Below are 21,008 nucleotides of genomic sequence, written 5' to 3'. Positions count from 1 at the left end.
TTGACCTCAACAGGCTTTAGATCAGGCCCTGTGTGGCTAATTATCAGTAATTATGTTAAATCATGTAGCAGAATATGTAATCTCAAAATGTCTCACTCAGCAGCTTCCTGAACCAATGAGAGCCCTAGAATGACAGTACAATGCTGTTGGAGGGAGGCAGTGCACTAAACCACTTATTAGCTACTGATGATGCACAAAACCTATTTATTGATGCTGCCGTGCTGATTGGATTTATAGGGCATTATCTGCACAGACCACCATCAGGAAGGATGCCAGGCAGACCACTGAACATTTGGGCACCTATACAAAAAAAGTGAGTTGAAGAGCAGAGATGTGAATCTTTCACAAAGTGCCTGATCCCTCAGACCTCATGTTGGCAAAGTTTCCATTGGCGTCTGTGGGATTTGTGCCTGCCTGAGGGCTGCAGGAACTGTCCCCAGACAATTTTAGATAATCTTCCTTAGAACAGGCCCAGGGTTTGGAAATGTTTCTGGGTAGGTAGGGATAGAGAGGTGTTATACCACAGCATGACTGTCCACACTAACAAATTATTATCATCACTACATTTTCCAAATGCAAACTGCTGGTCCAGATGAAATAGAACTTCCTCTTTGGCTATCATTAGAGCCCTGCGCGAATACACAAATGTGTATCTGCATGCGATCCGCTATCTGCATGCAATCTGCTATCTGCAAAAATTATCTGCGGATTTGCAGGGCTCTATACTGGGGGCTGGGCTGAAGCTCTGAGGCATCCCCCCACTCCCCACCAGGGAGAGCCGAGGCCAGGGTAGGCAGCTGTGGGGAGCCCACATGGACTCGCGGACCCTCCACCTGCCCTCGGCTGGGCTGGGAGTCTGGGGGGCAGGGACACAGCCAGGGACTGCTCTCAGCACACACACACCTGATACCGTGGGCAGGTGAAGGGTCCGCTGCGGCTTCCCACCGCTCCCCAGCTGGGCTGCACACTGGCCTGGCTGGGAGAAGGGGGGAGACCTGTGGAGCTGCCTGAGGGCTGCTTGGGCCCCTCTCCCAGGGCAGATGGAGGGTCCTCCACAGCTCCCAACAGCTGCCTGCCCAGCTCTTACCGTGGCCAAACTGCAGCTCCAAGCTGCCCCTTCCCTGGCTGGAGCCGGGCAAGGGAGAGCCATGCTGGCAGCTGTGGGAAGCCACAGCAGACCCTCCACCTGCCCTGGGCAGAGTGCTCCAGCAGCCACGGCCCGTGTCCCTGCACCCCAGACACCACACCCAGAGCCCAGCCAAGGGCAGCGCCCCCCCAGTGTCCCTGCCCCCCAACCTCCACACCAAATGTCATAGCCCCCGCCACCCAGTGTCTCTGCCCCCTGGCCCCTCCACCCATGGCAGGTCGAGGGACCCAGGCTCCCCACAGCTGTCACATGGGTCTCCCCAAACCAGCTCCGGCCGGGAGTGAGGGGCTCGGAGCCACAGCCTGGCCACAGCAAGAGCTGGGCGGGCAGCTGTGGGGAGCCACGGCAGACCCTCCACCTGCCCTGGGCATGGGGCCCAAGCAGCTCCCGCCCAGTGTCCTTGCCCCTCAGGCCCCCCACCCAGGGCAGGTGAAGGATCTGTGCCATGGTTCCTCACAGCTGTCTGCTGGGCTCTTACCATCAGAGCCCTGCACGTATACTAAATTTGTATCTGCATCCGCCGTTGCTATCCGCAGAAATGGTCCACTGGATATGAAGTGGATACCCGCGGATTTGCAGGGTGCTAGCTATTATGCCGACATCAATACATTCATCTGTCTAACAATTGCCTTATTTGGATTTGTAAATTCCATTTCATAGTAGTAAGGTGTCAGACCAAGCCAGTGTTGTGGTGGATTTATTTCTTTGATCTTGAAGGGCATTTTGATTTTAACCATAGAACCAGTAAGGACAATCTTGAAACAAAGTCAAGTAGACCTGAACATAAAGATTCTTAGGGCCAAATCTTCAGCTAGTATAAAGGGGTGTAACTCTATTGTCTTCAGTAGAATGATGTTCCTTTACACCAGCTGAGGTTATGGCCCCTAGTCTTTATTGCCTGCAGAGTTGGTATTTGCCTTCCTAATCACCCTCTCAATAATTTGCCAGAATAACTACAGGAGTGGTAAATAGAGACACATCACTCTCATCTATGTAATTGTATTGATTTTATGAATTACGTAACTCCTAATCTATGACTATTTCAGTCCACCTGCATCGTTACAGTGAATCGCCATTTCCTGAAGCAGTGCCTCCTGTTGGTTACTGAAAAGGAGATATTAGGAAGGATTCACCTTTCTGCTTGGGACCCTATTTGCCACTGAAGAGTAGTAAAGGGACCATAAAAACTCCTTATGCCAGGAGAGAATCTCCCCAACACCAGCAGTGTGTATGATAGCCACAGGCAGCCCTATGCAGACCCCCTCACAAGCCCCAGAAAAAGGAATATGGTGGGTACAGGACGGGGCATGTTAGAGTTGGAGGGGGATTTTCAGCTGTGGGGTGCATAAGCAGCCCAGTATGGAAGGGTATCATAAAGTAGAGAAGTTTCTAGAAGCTCTAGTTTACACTGGAGCTGTACTGGCCACCACAGCCATCAAGAATCTGAAGAGCATAAAGGTGGCTTAAAGCCACCTTTGGTCCTACTTCCCCAGGGCTTTCTGTGCTGAGGCTCCAGCACAGAATCCTGGCCAGTATTTCCAGATATGGTCCTTGTCTTAAGTCTCCTTTAGTCATCCCTGTTGTGTCATTTTTACTCATATCTTTCAGAGATAGGTAACGTACAAAGGCCTATAAATAAAATAGCTAGATAAAATGTAGACTCTAAATTCTAGAATCATCCAGTTTTGAAAGAATATTTTGATTCCCCAAACAACTGAGCAGCCTGTGATAGTTGCATATAAATCCAGAGTCAAGCCTTGTATTTCCTCAAACAGCAACCCCATGATGTGAGACCAAAAATTTCTTTCCTGTCCCACATTTAAAATTTTTAGATTTATATTTCCTTGAAACTTGTGCAATGGTACAGTACTTAGGGACATGTCATAAGGCTTATAGCCTGTTGAATGTGTGACAAGGAGGTCATAAAGAATCAGGTCAGATGTAGTTAATTAACAGTAAATGAAGGACAGCTGCTCTTTATGTTCCCAGCACATCTTTGATCTGCTCTACTCTTCAGACCTCTGTGGACAAGGTAGTTAAACACAAACTAGGAGGCCTGTTTTAAAGACCTTAAAGAGCTCGGGGCAATCGAGTGACAGTCCAAGAAGCCATAAGCTGTTATCTTTATTCATTAGAGAACTTTAAACATGTCAAGAATTAGAATAATGTCCCTACTCTTAGATCAACCTGAGCAATGAAGATTACAACAGCTCTGGGACACATGAGTGGGCAAACTTCTTGTGAAAACACGTTTATTGAGAAGCATTTTACTATAATGGCAAAGAAAATATAGCTTGCACATTTTCATTGCAAGGATATTGGTTCAGTATGCACTGAAACAGCGAAAGCTGTCATGGCGCAAATACAGTGTAACCCAATGTTGACCTCACTGATCCCTTCAATCATGTTTTAAAAAACTTCCTTTTCAGTCACACATGATAGAAAGAATATGTCATCTGTGAGCAACATAGCAATATGTAATGCTTGCTGGAAAATGTATGGAGAATGTTACATGATAAATTGCAGTTCACTTGTATGCAGAGACTCCGGTACTTAAATATGTTAAAATGCAGATATTTATTTTGTAAGTCAAATCTTTAAGGCCAACACTGGCAGTCTCTAAAATGTACATAAATACTGTCTAATTACTGGAGAAAAAAAATGGTTTGACATATAAATGCCTTTTTACCACTATTGTTAATCATCTTACGAAACTTGTGATTTTTGCACATAAACAGTGTTCAAGTGTCAGCTGAGTGTGATGCATGTTCTGAGATATTTTACTATTGCCAATATTTTTCATTTTGTATCTCAGATTTGGCATTGACCAAACAAATTTTAAATGACATGTTAAGTAAAGACGTATGGAAGAGCATATAATGTCATACCAACAATAGTCAGTAGAAAGTTAAGGCACTCTAGAGACATAGTCAAATAGATCTGAACATAAAGATTTTTAGGGCCAGATCGTCTCATCTGCTGTTAGTTAGTGTGGCTCAATTGACCTTAGGGGAGATACACCAATTTACACTGGCTGCGGTTCTGACCTATTGTTAATTTTTGATACGTTGTTTTCTCCATAATCTCTTGTACAGTTACCTACTTGTGCACTCTCTTAATGGTATTCTGTCCTGTAGATGTACTTAATGTCTGGATCCTTAAGATCAAGGGGTGGGTTTCAGAAAAGGTGTGAAGAGTCAGGAATTTCAAATATGGCCGTGGTTATTGCCTTCTTTTGACTACACTATAGATCGGGGTGGGCAAACTTTATGGCCCGAGGGCCACATCTGGGTATGCAAATGGTATGGCGGGCCATGAATGCTCACGAAATTGGGGGTTGGGGTGGGGCCAGAAATGAGGAGTTCGGGGTGCGGGAGAGGGCTCCAGGCTGTGGCAGGGGGTTGGGGTGGGGGAGGGAGGGTGCAGGCTCTGGGATGGGGCTGGAGATGAGGGGTTGGGGGTGCAGGAGGTTGCTCCAGGCTGGGACGGAAGGGTTCAGAGGGTGGGAGGGGTATGAGGGCAGGTGTAGGGGGTTGGGGCAGGGGAGGGGGCCAAGGGTGCAGGTTCCAGGCAGCGCTTATCTCAAGCAGTTCCCAGAAGCAGTGGCATGTCCCTCCTCCAGCTCTTCATGCTGCTCTGTCTGCGGGCACAGCCCCTGCAGCTCCCATTGGCCACGATTCCTGGCCAATGGGAGCTATGGGGCAGCGCTTGGGGCGGGGGCAGTGTGCGGAGCCCCCTGGCTACCCCTACATGTAGGAGCCGGAGGAGGACATACCGCTGCTTCCGGGAGCCACACAGATAGGTGATAGCAATATATTGTTGCATCACTGCCAAATGAAAATGGATAGCATGCTTGCACCTGTCACAGGTGCATTAAATCTACATATATTACCTTTACTGTGAAAAGCAAAAATCATGCAAATTACCTACAGTAGATCTAGTTTAGGAGGACATCAGAGTAGTCCAATAGGAACATTCCCCTCAGTTTTTAAGCAGTCTCAGCAAAAATAAACCAAATCTGGCAGATGGGCAACAAGGGAATTAAGACGATGAAACGTAATACGATACAGAATTCCAGGGTAAAATGCAGCACTAAGCTTACATCATTTAGGAGATTCTTTTATTTATTTTCCTATTGCTTTCAAACCAAGTCTGATGTATATTTAAGTAAAGATGCATCGTGAAGACCTTAGTCATATTTTTAATAACTCAAACATAGCAGTATAAATATTGGGTTACTCCTATAACACCATTCAGCTAATTTTATATGTATCACAAGCCAAATTCTCCTTTTCTGAAGATCCACTTGTAAGTGGGAGATTTCCACGGACATGTGCAAGGTGCAATGCCAGCTTAGTGTATGGTGCCTTGTAATCATGCCTTAGGTGTTTTGGAAGTTCCATGTTGTGTTCTATATTTCTGCATTTTGCTGCAATACTCCAACTGTCAAACACGGAACAGGAATTTTTACTCATGCTTTATTTGCAACAGAATTGACCAATTTACTGCTGTTACAATAGTGGATCTTATGCTTCCCTCTGCTTTGCTTGTAGGAAAAAGTGTGTGTCCTTTAAGGGCTAGAGAGCCAGGGAGTGACTTTCTGTTGCAGCTGCAGACCAGCTCAGTAGGAGATTCTGACCTATCCCCCCCAGGTGACTGGAAGAGGGTGGGGGACTATATAGATCTGTGCCCTCACAGCATCAGGTAGATCCTGGGCTTACCACCCTTCTGTAGAATAATGGATTCATCCCAGCCTCCTTGAGCCATCTTTGACCTCCTCAAGGTTAATAAGGTTAATAATTGCCCCTCTCACTGTATGTCCCTCAGTTCCAAAGGCCTTCCAGAAGGGTCCCTACAGGATCCAGGCACTAGCTCACTAATCCTAAAAGCTCAAAAAAAAGTAACAGAAATGCCACCCTGAACAAGGCCACCTTCTGCCCTCAACGACATATGGGTTCCAAGATCGACACGAGATCCCTGAGTGTATTAACAGTGATGGGACGTGTATCCTTTCTAGGGCTGGTGCTTTGAGACCACTCCACTAGAAACCTTTGAACTACAAAACTGCTGCAAGGATGTGGGTAACCATTCAGCCTGCTGACAAACGTAAGGGCCGATAGGCGAGTGGAGATGGTTGAGGATCCCAGTCGTCAGCATGCTAATGACACCACATACTGCAGCACACGTTCCTCTGTAATGGGCCATATTGGTGATAAGCCTTCCAGATCCTGAAATTGCATAAAATCATTAAAACTTCTCTCATTGCTCTACAATGGAGATGTCTGGGAACCCAGGTAGCTATGGAAGGGAGGCAGCTAATTGCTGGCACCTCCTTGTGGCAGATGTCCACTGCAGGTCCTTCCTAGGGAAGGGATATGGTGATCAGATAAAATGGATTGGCAAAGGATTTAAAGAAGGTTTTCTTTAAAGGAGCAGAAATGGGGTCGTTCAGGGTTCCTATGACTGGTACAGCAGGGGGGATTGGTGAGGTCTCAGCAGTGGGTTGGCTGAGGAACAGGATGGGTAAATGGGAGGGCTGATGCAAGCCTCCTGGTGTATATTGAGTTGATTATGGAATTGTCTGCACTGTAGACTTTTATCTGCTGGGTACTATCAGACATTTAAGAATAAAGTTTCAGAGTAGCAGCCGTGTTAGTCTGTATCCGCAAAAAGAAAAGGCATACTTGTGGCCCCTTAGAGACTAACATTAAACCACATCCAGTGTCTCCTGTCCTTCCAGCAAAGCCAGACAATAGAGCTTAAGCATGAACAATTTGCAGCTGCTGTTATAGAAATGTCAGAATGGAGGAACAGCCACACTAGATGACATGCTGCCCAGAGAAACTCTTTTCCAGTTTTCAGTCATTTCCATGAGTCAACTCATTTGGAATGTCTGCTGTAAAATTCCCCAGAAGTTTGTGACCCCCTTATAATTGATTTCCAGTCTATGTTTTAACCCCCCTTTGGGGGACTGAAGTGGAAGTGTACTGTTCAGTCAAGGACCAGCGAGCAATGGCAACACAGCCATAAAGTTGGCTGTCCTGCCATTGGAGTGAGAGGACCTAGTACATTGTGCAAAGAGACTGGCACTCAGTGTACATGGCCCAGGTGCTGAAGGTCTGAGGCCAGTATTTCCTACTGATCCTTGGGCTCTGTATAGATAGGAGGCCAGGTCATCATCACTTTTCATGCAGAAACTACTCACTCAACTCTACTTTCTATAATCATGTCTACATTGGTAAAATGTACCATATTGGTATTAGCACCTCTGTTAGCTAGTTGTGGTTAACCAATGATCTTTGTAGTGTTAATTGTGATCAGCTAATATTTTTAAACATAACCATCCTATCAAAATCCTAACAAGAACAGTGGAAGTCAAGAGTCAGAGCAGGGTCAAACCTGAGACTAGGAGTAGTGAAGGAGTTTGTATTCTAGGCCAGGGTTGATACCAAGGGTTAGAGTCCAACTCAGGTTTCAGGGTCTGGATCAGGAGGCAAGGTACAAATCAAGCCGAGGTTGAAGCCATGAGTTCAAGAGCAGGAATGGTTGTAGCAGCTACAGGAAATCTTCCCTGTAGCCAGGACACTTCCTGGAATTCCCTATGGGATTATATAGGGTGGTGAGCCAAACAGGGGCCATGAGGCTGCTGTCTGTCTAACCCCCTAAGGCAGGACTTCCCATGGTCTGTGTCCACAGTGGGTCACAAGTGGTGGAGCACAAACTGCTTACAGCTGCCACTGGGTAGCAACATGGAAATGTCTGCTGCCTGGCGGCTCAACAGGCTCAGGTCGTAGACCAGTTGGGTCTTACATAACCCATACCTCCCACCAGCCTGGATTTGTCTGGACAGGATGCATGGAAGGCTACCATGAGATCAGGGGCATGGACTAGGGATATGGGCTCTCTGGATCACTCTTCTGGGCCATACCCTTCCAGCCTATAAGGTACCAGAGGGAGCTGTCTGATTTTTGAGTCCATGGACCTTGTACTCATTGTGTTCTTGGATCCATACCCGAGGGGGCAGTGGCTGACCCCGGTGAGTGAAGGGGTTGTCAGTGGAGGATTTTAGCAAGTATATGTGAAACACTAGGTGTATTTTGAGGGAGCTGGGTAACAGAAGCTTCATGGTCTCTGGGTTGATTACCTGGTTGATGGAATATGGCCCATGGTATGGTAGTCCCATTTACAACACCGCTTGTTGGTGCAGAAGTTTTGGGCTGAGAGCCACACTTTTTGCCCAACAGTGAATGCTCGGCCTTTTAGGCACTGGCGGTCAGTATACCACTTGTAGTATTCCTTGGTCATGTCTTCTATGTCACTAGCCCCAGTGACAGGAGTGAGCCATCTGTAGTTTTCACTAGATCAGGGAGATTGTTTGGTTGAACCTGAATACCCAGGGCATGGTCTGTATCAGCATCTATAAAGTTGTTCACTGCCCTGGAATGCACCAGTGCCCACTCTGGTGAGATTTGGTAAGATTCCCCCGGAACCTAGATACAGACCTGGACTTTGAGGTGCAGGGATAGCTCACCATGAACTGGGTATGTCTCAGTGAAGAGTAAGGGGTCATTATCTTAGGGCTCATCCTGTCCAACCCCTTCTACCAATCCTGGCTGTGGTAATTTCCTGAAGTGCGTCTTGCTAGAGCTCAGAGTGGGCAGTTGGCAAGACCATGGCCAGATCTTCCCCAATGGACACATAGCCCATGGCAGCAACAGTGCTCTTTTTCCTCAGGGGTCACATAGTGGTTGGCACTATGCAGACGCATGGTTTGGTTCTGGTTTGGAGACGGGTACCAAGGGGCACTGATCAGGTAGTTACACAGACTGCTTCCTTTCCTCATGTTGCTCCCTGAGCCTTATTGTTGATGTGTGGGACAAGGTTGATGAAGGCATCAGGGCCCCCGCATGAGCTAACTTGTCCTTATTCTCCTTGTGTAGTCCACAACGGAACTGGTAGAGCTGTGCCACATTGTTCCACTTGGTGTCAGAGACCAGTCGCCAAAAGTGGGCAGCATAGGAGGAAGCCGGTCCTTGTCCCTGCTGGAGTTTGCACAGGGCTGCCTCTGCCGAGCGGATACAATGGAGATCATCAAATATGGCAGAAAATGCCTTGAGGAATTGCATCTAGCTCGCTCGTTTGAGTAGTAGTGAGGCGCAATCCAATGCATCTGCCACCAGGAGGCTAATAATGAGTCCTACTTTTTGCTTGGTGAATGAGGTAGGAATGGAGGTGGAGTAGAAACAGTAGGCTGCATTGGTTTATAATCCCCTCAATTTTTGGTGGTCCTCATTAAAAAATTCTGGGAGGAAGACTGGGTCCGGATATGTGTCCACACTGTGAAGGAGTTTGCAGTCAGGTTCCAGGCCAGGGTTGATTTCAAGAGTCAGAGTCTGAGTCAGGTTTCAGGGTCTGGGTGAGGAGGCAAAGTCCAAATCAAACTGAGGATGAAGCCAGGAATTCAGGAAAAGGAATGGTCATGGCAGCAAGAAATCTACACAGTTACCTGGATACTTCCTGGAAGGCCCCTGGGATGTATATAGGGCAGTGAGCAGGAACCATGAGACTGCTGCCTGTCAGACCTCCTAAGCTGGGACTTCCCATTGGCCATGTCCACAGTGGGTCATGTGTAGTGGAGCACAAGCTGGTTACAGCTACTACTGAATGGCAGCATGGAGATGTTGGTTGCCTGGCAGCTCTCTAGGACTGGGTTTTAGACCTGCTGGGACTTACACATTCTTGTCCATGCTAAGGGCAAATTGGGTTCAGTATCTTCTTAGCTGACATGTTTTCTACCATGATGAATTATCTCAGTGTAGTCAAGGCCTCTGAGGATCGCATTCTATTTAAATGCTAACTGCCATTACTGAGCATTTTTTAAAAGAACTTTCCACTTATACCCATTTTTCTAAGGAAAGGATTGATTTGGCTTATTACCTAAAAGATTAATTAATGTTTGCCAGAAGCTCCAGGGTCCCATTAGCTAATCCCATACCCCACCGCAAACCAGAATAATGGGCAAGAGTTAAAGGAAATGTCATTTTTTAAAATGAAGGTGAATGTCATGTAAATCTTTTCCAACATGCTCAGAGCATCCCTGTACACTTTACTTTTGAGCCTAATTAACACATATTACATCTGGGAAAGGCACAATATGTGGATGGAGTGGGCTTTGACAGCCATATCTATAAAGCTGAAAATGGCATTTTATGGCTGCTTCTGAGATGGAACAGGTTAAAGCTTTATGTGTCTGCACAGATGCAGTGGGCCAGCAGCCATGAAAAAAATGTTGTCTGGATAGAACTCATAATGGAAGATTGACTGCTGGGACCCTTGTGTTTCAGACATTGATTATTCTCCAAACAATGCTTTTTACAGTCAATTAGAGGCTGCTGGAAGTATTTGTCTTGTCAGATAACTAGCATTAGCCAACAAGTAAGCTGATTTTAAGAAGGAAATGTGTAACAGTTGGTTTTGTTTGTTTGTTTTTTCCTTTTTTAGGAAAGAAAGATCAACATAATTCACACTTCCTTAGGATTGATTGATTTTTATGTCAGACTTTTTTCTTAGAAGGAAATGTAAGGTACACAGTAAAATATTTATTATCGTTTCTTATATCGTAACTGTGTCTCTACGAAGGCCAAGATAAATATGTAGTGTTCCAGCTATACAATGCCTGGCGTGTTTATTGCCACATTTTCTATGAGCAATCTCCATTCTGTTGTGTTTCCTTGGTGACTGTTATTCCAGGAAAATGAGTAACACACGGTGAGGAGAGTGTCTAATGACTTCTACACTAAATGGGGTGTCTGCACTAAAACACATGGATGATGCTCCCTGAACACTCAGATCTTCACTAGAGCATCCCTTACAGAGCAGTTTTTTGAGGAGCAAATATTAATGTGCATCAATTGTACCCCACACTTCCCTCCTGGCCACAGCTTTTAGAGTGTCTGCAGAGTTCAGAGCCAGAGTTTGTCCCAAGAGAAGAATAAAGAGAAGCATAAAGAATTCCATTTTTGAAATGTGTACAATCCACCTACTTCTGTTATCTATATTCCCCACTTATTAGTTTGTTTGTTTTTTTCCCTACTCAATGAATATAATGGGTATAGGAGCATTTTGTTCTTATAGTTCTACACTGATGAGCTCTTAACTTAGCAGTGTTGGGAATTGGTATCATACGTAAGTATGACATCATCCAAAAGACTCAGAGAGCCGGTCACATAATCACAATGTTCCCAGCCCCTTTAATACAGCAATAAACCACTACAGGTTGTGCATTATATGGGTGCTAGCTTCAGGTGTGCTGCAAAACAGAAGGATAAAGGCCAAGGGAATTCAATCATCCAAGATGTACACCAATCACTAATTAATGCACACCATGGAGTGACATACTGCCATTGGAGTCTGTAGCTTGTTAATTTTAAATATAAATTACAAAACATCTTAACAGCCAGTTTGGGAAGGGTATGTATCCTTCCAGAATGAAAAGGGGTTTTAGTAGGGAAAAGGCATATTCTGTGTTGGAACTGGAGTGGAACCACATCTCTTCTTCAAGATGTGTTGCTCATGTCTATTCCATATTAGGGGTGTGTGCTCGCCACATGCACCAGTGCTGGAAGTTTTTCCCTCAGCAGTATCAGTAGGGAACCAGCTCTGGCACCCTCTGGAGTGGTGCCTGCTGGCTCCCCCACCCTCAGTTCCTTCTTGCCGCCAGTGACAGTGCTGGAACGTCTGCTTCTTTGGCTAACATTGATTCCTTCTCTGTTCTTGTACACTTTGAAATCCTGTAAAATAATTATATTGTAGTTTTCTTAGTTACCCTTAGTAGTAGTTCTCAAATTCTTAGTTAGTCCCGAATGGGACCCAGCCGGGGGTCAGGGCATGCCCCGGTCCCCAGACTTTAAGCCCTGCGATCACAGCAAACGGCCTATGCCCATCAGCAATCCCCATACCAGCTGCCTAAGGTGCTAGGCGAAGGGCACATAAAGTGACAAGTGCCGTATCTGCAAGTCCTTCAAACCTAGGACGAAGATGGAGCACGATATCCGTCTAAGAGTGCTCCTAATGGAGTTGGCATTCACTCCAGCACTGGAACAATGGTCCAACTCTGCACCAAGCACCGTGGCCTCCATGCGCAGTGCTCCCCCAGCGCCATCCATGAGCTCCAGTCAAGAAGCCGAAAAAGACTGTGAGGGGGAGATTTGCTACCTCCAGCCAGGGAAAGAAGAGGGCAGGGGGCGAGCCAAGACCCATGTCAAGCAATATCCCATGCCTTACCAGCGACTCCAGATAGCAGTGCAGGCCCCAGCCAGCTTCAGGTGCTGTCAACACCTGAAGCCCTTCAAGCAGCTCAGGAGATCCTGACACTTCTGATGCCGCCCTCGCTGGCTCCTGCAGTACCCCAATCTTGGAGGAAACCCGCATTGGGACCTATGCATGTGTCCCCGCCTCAGCGGTACCATTCCCCATCGAGAGGGACATCCCACCAGCATTCACCCACCCTCAGCTGTCATAGAATCATAGAATATCAGGGTTGGAAGGGACCTCAGGAGGTCATCTAGTCCAACCCCCTGCTCAAAGCAGGACCAATCCCCAACTAAATCATCCCAGCCAGGGCTTTGTCAAGCCTGACCTTAAAAACTTCTAAGAAAGGAGATTCCACCACCTCCCTAGGTAATGCATTCCAGTGTTTCACCACCCTCCTAGTGAAAAAGTTTTTCCTAATATCCAACCTAAACCTCCCCCACTGCAACTTGAGACCATTACTCCTTGTTCTCAGAGTAGCAGCCGTGTTAGTCTGTAACCCTCCTCGTTCTGTCATCTGCTACCACTGAGAACAGACTAGATCCATCCTCTTTGGAACCCCCTTTCAGGTAGTTGAAAGCAGCTATCAAATTCCCCCTCATTCTTCTCTTCCGCAGACTAAACAATTCCAGTTCCCTCAGCCTCTCCTCATAAGTCATGTGTTCCAGTCCCCTAATCATTTTTGTTGCCCTCTGCTGGACGTTTTCCAATTTTTCCTCATCCTTCTTGTAGTGTGGGATCCAAAACTGGACACAGTACTCCAGATAAGGCCTCACCAATGTCGAATAGAGGGGAACGATCACGTCCCTCGATCTCCTGGCAATGCCCCTACTTATACATCCCAAAATACCATTGGCCTTCCTGGCAACAGCGGCACACTGTTGACTCATATCCAGCTTCTCGTCCACTGTAACCCCAGGTCCTTTTCTGCAGAACTGCTACCTCGTCATTCGGTCCCTAGTCTATAGCAGTGAATGGGATTCTTCTGTCCTAAGTGCAGGACTCTGCACTTGTCCTTGTTGAACCTCATCAGATTTCTTTTGGCCCAATCTTCTAATTTGTCTAGGTCCCTCTGTATCCTATCCCTACCCTCCAGCCTATCTACCTCTCCTCCCAATTTAGTGTCATCTGCAAACTTGCTGAGGATGCAATCCACAACCATCCTCCAGATCGTTAATGAAGATATTGAACAAAACCGGCCCGAGGACCGACCTTTGGGACACTCCACTTGATACCGGCTGCCAACTAGACATGGAGCCATTGATCACTACCCGTTGAGCCCAACAATCTAGTCAGCTTTCTATCCACCTTATCGTCCATTCATCCAGCCCATACTTCTTTAACTTACTGGCAAGAATACTGTGGGAGACCATGTCAAAAGCTTTGCTAAAGTTAAGGAACAACACGTCCACTGCTTTTCTCTCATCCACAGAGCCAGTTATCTCGTCATAGAAGGCAATTAGATTAGTCAGTCATGACTTGCCCTTGGTAAATCCATACTGACTGTTCCTGATCACTTTCCTCTCCTCTAAGTGCTTCAGAATTGATTCCTTAAGGACTTGCTCCATGATTTTTCCAGGGACTGAGGTGAGGCTGACTGGCCTGTAGTTCCCAGGATCCTCCTTCTTCCCTTTTTTAAAGATGGGCACTACATTAGCCTTTTTCCAGTCATCCAGGACCTCCCCCGATCGCCATAAGTTTTCAAAGATAATGGCCAATGGCTCTGCAACTCACATCCGGCAATTCCTTTAGCACTCTCAGATGCAGTGCATCTGGCCCCATGGACTTGCGCTCGTCCAGCTTTTCTAAATAGTCCTGAACCACTTCTTTCTTCACAGAGGGCTGGTCACCTCCTCCCCATGCTGTGCTGTCCAGTGCAGCAGTCTGGGACCTTGTTCTTGAAGACAGAGGCAAAAAAAGTATTGAGTACATTAGCTTTTTCCACATCCTCTGTCATTAGGTTGCCTCCCTCATTCAGTAAGGGGCCCACACTTTCCTTGACTTTCTTCTTGTTGCTAACATACCTGAAGTAACCCTTCTTGTTACTCTTAACATCTCTTGCTAGCTGCACCTCCAGGTGTGTTTTGACCTTCCTGATTTCACTCCTGCATGCCCGAGCAATATTTTTATACTCTTCCCTGGCCATTTGTCCAATCTTCCACTTCTTGTAAGCTTCTTTTTCGTGTTTAAGATCAGCAAGGATTTCACTGTTAAGCCAAGCTGGTCGCCTGCCATATTTACTATTCTTTCTACACATTGGGATGGTTTGTCCCTATAATCTCAATAAGGATTCTTTAAAATACAGCCAGCTCTCCTGGACTCCTTTCCCCCTCATGTTATTCTCCCAGGGGATCCTGCCCATCAATTCCCTGAGGTTGTCTAAGTCTGCTTTTCTGAAGTCCAGGGTCTGTATTCTGCTGCTCTCCTTTCTTCCTTGTGTCAGGATCCTGAACTCGACCATCTCATGGTCACTGCCTCCCAGATTCCCATCCACTTTTGCTTCTCCTAATAATTCTTCCCGGTTTGTGAGCAGCAGGTCAAGAAGAACTCTGCCCCTAGTTGGTTCCTCCAGCACTTGCACCAGGAAATTGTCCCCTACACTTTCCAAAAACTTCTTGGATTGTCTGTGCACCGCTGTATTGCTCTCCCAGCAGATATCAAGGTGATTGAAGTCTCCCATAAGAACTAGAGCCTGTGATCTAGTAACTTCCATTAGTTGCCAGAAGAAAGCCTCGTCCACCTCATCCCCCTGGTCTGGTGGTCTATAGCAGACTCCCACCACGACATCACCCTTGTTGCTCACGCTTCTAAACTTAATCCAGACACAGGTTTTTCTACAGTTTCATACCAGAGCTCTGAGCAGTCATACTGCTCTCTTACATACAATGCAACTCCCCCACCTTTTCTTCCCTGCCTGTCCTTTCTGAACAGTTTATATCCATCCATGACAGTACTCCAATCATGTGAGTTATCTCACCAAGTCTCTGTTATTCCAATCACATCATAATTCCTTGACTGTGCCAGGACTTCCAGTTCTCCCTGCTTGTTTCCCAGGCTTCTTGCATTTGTGTATAGGCACTTGAGATAACTTGCTGTTTGTCCTGCTTTCTTAGTATGGGGCAGGAGCCCTCCCCTTTCGCGTTCTCCTGCTCGTGCTTCCTCCCAGTATCCCACATCCACCTCAGGGCTTTGGTCTCCTTCCCCCGGCGAACCTAGTTTAAAGCCCTCCTCACGAGGTTAGCCAGCCTGCTTCCGAAGATACTCTTCCCTCTCTTCATTAGGCGGAGCCCGTCTCTGCCTAGCACTCCTCCTTCTTGGAACACCATCCCATGGTCAAAGAATCCAAAGCCTTCTCTCCGACACCACCTGCGTAGCCATTCGTTGACTTCCACGATTCGACAGTCTCTACCCAGGCCTTTTCCTTCAACGGGGAGGATGGACGAGAACACCACTTGCGCCTCAAACTCCTTTATCCTTCTTCCCAAAGCCATGTAGTCCGCAGTGATCCGCTCAAGGTCATTCCTGGTAGTATCATTGGTGCCCACATGGAGAAGCAGGAAGGGGTAGCGATCCGAGGGCTTGATGAGTCTCGGCAGTCTCTCCGTCACATCGTGAATCCTAGCTCCTGGCAAGCAGCAGACTTCCTGGTTTTCCCGGTCAGGGCAGCAGATAGATGACTCAGTCCCCCTGAGGAGAGAGTCCCCTATCACCACCACCCACCTCCCCTTCTTGGGAGCGGTGGTCGTGGAACCCCCATCCCTAGGACAGTGCATCTTATGCCTTCTAATCAGCGGAGTCTTCTTTTGTTCCCTTCCCTCAGATGTATCATCTAGTCCACTCTCCGTATTAGTACCTGTGGAGAGAACATGAAAACTGTTGCTTACCTGTATCTGCGCTGCTGGTACATGGATGCTCCCTTTTCTTCTTCTGGAGGTCACATGCTGCCAAATTTCTTCACCGTCCTCCTGTCCCCACTGCACAGCCTGCTCTGAATCTTCAGAACATTGTGCCCGTAGAAGCATATCCTGATGTCTGTCCAGGAAATCTTCAGTTTCTCTTATGCAACGCAGCGTCGATACTTGTTTCTCCAGACCTTGAACCTTCTCTTCCAATATGGAGACCAGCTTGCACTTTGTACAGACAAAGTCGCTTCTGTCCTGTGGAAGAAAGACAAAAATGGCACATCCAGTGCAGGTCACAACAGCTGAACACTCCCCATCCATATTACCTTCCTTCTACGAGCTTCCTCAGGAGTTGTAGTAACTACTTAGAGAAGCCGGCAAGATGTAAGCCTCAGTGGGCTCTCCCCAGACAAACTCCCTCTGTTAGCCTCTCTGCTTTTTGCCGCTCAGCTCGTTCGCAGCCGACTGGCTTTTTATAATAGTTAGGCCCACTCAAGGCTCACCTGGAACAAAGCACTCCCAATTCACACTTTTCAAACAAACAACCAATCAAGCACACTGTCAAACTGTCTCCACAACAGACACTCAGACACTCACCAACACAGCCTCCCTAATGCAGCCCTTAGCGTACCTCCTCTCAGACAGATCCCAGGCAAACTCCCTCTGTTAGCCTCTCTGCTGTTTGCCGCTCAGCTGGTTCACAGCTGACAGGCTCAGTGGCGCCCTTTTAGGTCCCCGCACCGGGGCCACCGATTGAGGGACTCGAGGCATACCTCACCGGTAGATTGGTGCAGACCCTCTGAGGCATGTGCCATCTGGCAAGAACTCCAGGACCAGCCCCAATCATCTTCAAGGGCCCAGGACCGATCCCGGGACCCATCGGGTACCAGAGACCGCTGATTGCCAGGCTGTCATTGCCCGTCTTCAAAAGGCAGGTCTCCCTACTCAGGACGATCCTTCCAGCAACTCACTCATCAAGGCTCCCAGTCCCACTAATGGTCGAGTAGCATGAGGCGTGGATTGCTGGGTATCTGATACAGATCTGCCCAGTGCCATCGATCCCCGAGAGCTGGACCACCACAGTCTCGCTCGGACAGGTCGGCTTCAGGATGCAGCGACCAGCACCAGTCGGACAAGAGCCACTGCTCAGCCTGATCCTGGTTGCCCAGAACTGACCACTCCGCTGGTACCAATGGTGCTGACTATATTATCAGCCTATATTATCAGGAAACCTGTCCCATGGCCCCAAACGCAGTGGCCAGTGCCATGGTACCAGTGGAACCCTTGGGGATTCACCCAAGCTTCCCAGGCTGCCTGATCAGTGTCAGGAGACTTGGAGAGGCCAGCGGCTGTCCAGTGCTGGAGACTTCAGGGGGTAAGACCCTGCAGGTCCAGGAGAACCCTGGGGAGCAAGCTGCTGGACCACCAATGGACATGGAGGTTCCTGGGGCACCGTCATCGTCCTCATCATTGCCAGACAAAGCTATCATGGGGTCCCCTCGGCCCAATTCCCCAGGGTGACGCCAAAGCGGACCAGGAACTTTTGAAGAGGGTCAGGTCTAACCTTAAAATACTCAGTAGGATGTTTTTAAGACAATGGCTGTAGGCTTCCCTTTTTTGTGATGAGATTCCATTTGGCACCACTGTAAATGCATGTGAATCACCAAAAACTGTTCCCACAGGCCAATCAGAGTATGCTTTGGATATCTGTGTCCCTAGCAGTCTTAAAATACCATGATCATAGAATCAGGAATTGGGGTAAACGCAGCTATCTAGTATGAATAGCTAGATTCCATGCAGCATGGATTGCATATTAGCAAATGACATAGCACTGACAGACTTCGCAGCTAATGTGCATGAGTTGTTTTGTTCTTTGCAAGTCTTTTTTTTTTTTTGACAAGTCACTTATTTTTCATGCAATTCAGATTGCTGTAATTTAGTAGGGCCACCACAATTTCTGGGCAAGCTATCAAGTGGGATGTTGTAATGATTTGCATGACTACTATGGTAAATGGAAAAATGTAGCTTGTGTTTGTAGCTATTCCATCGGATTCTTGCCGTTTTCTCTCTTTTTAGTGCTTTTTAGAAAACTATGCAACAATCCTTAGCTATTTTACAGACTGCTGTCTGGTGAAACGGACTACCTATGCACTGTTTAAAACTTTGTGCATAATGAATTGATGAGAACAAAGGAAAGATTTTTATCCTTTGAGAAACGCAGATAACTAATAGAATCTTGAAGTTATCAAAACATATTTCTTGCCAAAGAACTTGGAATTCATGGGATTCAATTACTGGAAAAATGCCTGAATTAAAAATTGTCCTGTGAGGACCAAGAAAGTAGAACCAAATTGTGGCACAGTACAGTTTTTTCCCAAAATGGACATTAATGTGTAAAAACAGGGTAGGGTGAACAAATGCTTGGCCCCCTACCACCAATCATTCTTGCCAGTGCAAGATGGAAGATCAAAAATTGGGGAAGGGAAAGAAAAGTCATAGGCCATACCCCTCCCACCAATGCTGAAACACTCTTCTGCAGCTCCACTTGTAAAGCACCTGTTGGCAGCTGTGGATCAGTTTCTGTACAGGAGGTGGGACAGAATAAGAACAGAAAACCTGGGTTCTGGGTTCCCCCCGTCTGGCATGTAATTTGGTTCTTAGTTTAGTGCAATACAAGCCATGCATGAGCAATGAGAATTATAATAAGTGGGGAGTCAGGGGGAATAAGCAACCTAGCTGACTTAGGAATAATAGTGCAATTCTTGCTTTCCAGAAAAATATGATTAAAAACAACATTGAACTGCTGCTACTCTTACTTCATGTCCCTGCTAGTATATATTAATATTCTGGGCATATACTACTTCTTCTCCCTTTAATCCAGCCTTGAAAAAAAATCATATGTGGGGGTGGAGAGGGGAAAAGAAAGTATGAAAAAACAATAACTAAATATTAATTTTATGTAGGCATTCAGATATAGTATTGATGGCTGAGTAAAAATAGCTATCTAGCAAGTTTTGTATGTTCCATAAACTTCCCATACAGCTATAATTGAGAAGTGAGGAAACCTTGTTATTTTGTCAGTATGTCCAAAAATTGGTGTAGGTGTACAGACTTAAATACCTCAACAGCAGTATATAAAACAGCTGCTCTGAGATGTTTTGCTTAATACTTTGACCAAGATTTTGAACAAATGATATTTCATGGAAATATAACAAATACTTTTGTATCTCCAAATACGGAGTAATCATTATTTTGAAATAAACGTATAAAATAAAGTGTGTGCAGGTTTTTTAAAAGAAATCTAAAGTAAATAAAATGAGTCCACAAAATTTAGTTTAGAATCAGTGCAATGTAATTAAATTAGACTTTTAACCACGTGTTCCTATTACTCTTCCCCGTGTCTTAATTTGTTGAGTGCCTTCTCTGTTTTTTATTACACCCAGTTGTCTCAGCTTTTCTTTAATTAGGCCCTGATTCTGCGACCATTTATGTTCATAATAACTTTGAATACCTGCATAAATATGGGCAGGATTAAGCTCTTAATTTGTACAGCACCAGCATAGTGGAGCTCTGATCCTGAAGGGGCCTTTGGATGCGAATGTGAAAAAAATATGAGGATGAAAGTTCTAATCATGTGTACAGGTGTGTCTGTGATTAGCTCTCTTTACTTCAGATTTATGGCTCCAGTCCTGCAACTGACACAAAGGAACTACTCATATGCTTGTAATTAAGCACATACTTAAGTCTTTGCAGGATCGGAGCCTGAATTATTAGCTGTATTATTATATAAATAGAAAATCTCTGATATTTTGAGGCACATATACCAACAGAAAATATGACTTTTTTTTAGCTGAAATGGACAGAGAGGAATTGTTGGTCAGTTGGGTGGAAAACAAAAGGTCACTTTTTAAAAATCTCCCTTAATTTCAGGGACAAATCATACCATACCATAATACTGTACTGCTATGCATTTTCTCTGTACTTCTATATTAACCACAAGGAAATTAGGATATCATGGTGTAGCAGCTGACAAAACAATTAAGATGGAAATAATTTCCTCCATGCTATTTGTTTAAATGTTTTGCTCAGTTACATATCATATTGTATGTAGGAACTGCTATGCCTAGATTTTATGGGAAGTTTGAAAAAAATATCTGGAGTTTGAATCCAATTTTATTTACTCAAGTGTGAAGAAAATACACTTTTCTGATTTGTTCTGCTTGAAAGTTTGTATTTTAATAGCTCAGAAGTAGTTGAAGCTAGAAACATTGAACTGAGCTTGGTTTATAGACAATGTTTGGGGAAAAAACAACTCCCAGCCCTGATTCTACAATAGACTTCATGCAAGCAGACCTCTGCAGCTGTACAGAGCCCCACTGACGGGTCCAGCCATGCTGCGTCTGCTACACCATCAAGGACCCAATGCTACATTAAATTGGTTTAATACTTTGAGTTGTGAACACTGAAAAATTAAATATATGTTGCATATAGCATTACTAATTGATTGAAAGGTTTCAGAGTAGCAGCCGTGATCCGCAAAGTAGCTTGTGACTAAAATAGCAAATAGATGAAGCAGAGAAATTCAAATCATGTTAAAAATGAATAGTCCTGAAAATCCTTTGTTTATTTGATTGTTTTAACTTGAAAAC

At 45.9% G+C, this 21,008-nt stretch overlaps 1 protein-coding gene across 21 annotated transcripts in view; it reads left to right on the top strand.

Annotated features, from left to right (window-relative positions):
- The window catches only part of SLC25A21 (solute carrier family 25 member 21), a 376,779-nt gene that overhangs the window by 211,873 nt on the left and 143,898 nt on the right, over positions 1-21,008 (top strand). Inside the window, exon 2 of one of the 21 annotated variants that reach the window (XM_043516971.1) lies at positions 10,649-10,725. The exons of the other annotated variants lie outside the window; for them this stretch is intronic. Coding sequence (XP_043372906.1) covers positions 10,698-10,725 — 28 coding nt within the window. The 5' untranslated portion in view covers positions 10,649-10,697. The remainder of the gene's footprint in view (positions 1-10,648; positions 10,726-21,008) is intronic. 21 annotated transcript variants of the gene reach the window in all.

Source organism: Dermochelys coriacea, chromosome 6, assembly GCF_009764565.3.
Source record: "Dermochelys coriacea isolate rDerCor1 chromosome 6, rDerCor1.pri.v4, whole genome shotgun sequence".
Classification (NCBI taxonomy): domain Eukaryota; kingdom Metazoa; phylum Chordata; order Testudines; family Dermochelyidae; genus Dermochelys; species Dermochelys coriacea.
This window is presented reverse-complemented; position numbering and strand designations above follow the sequence as displayed.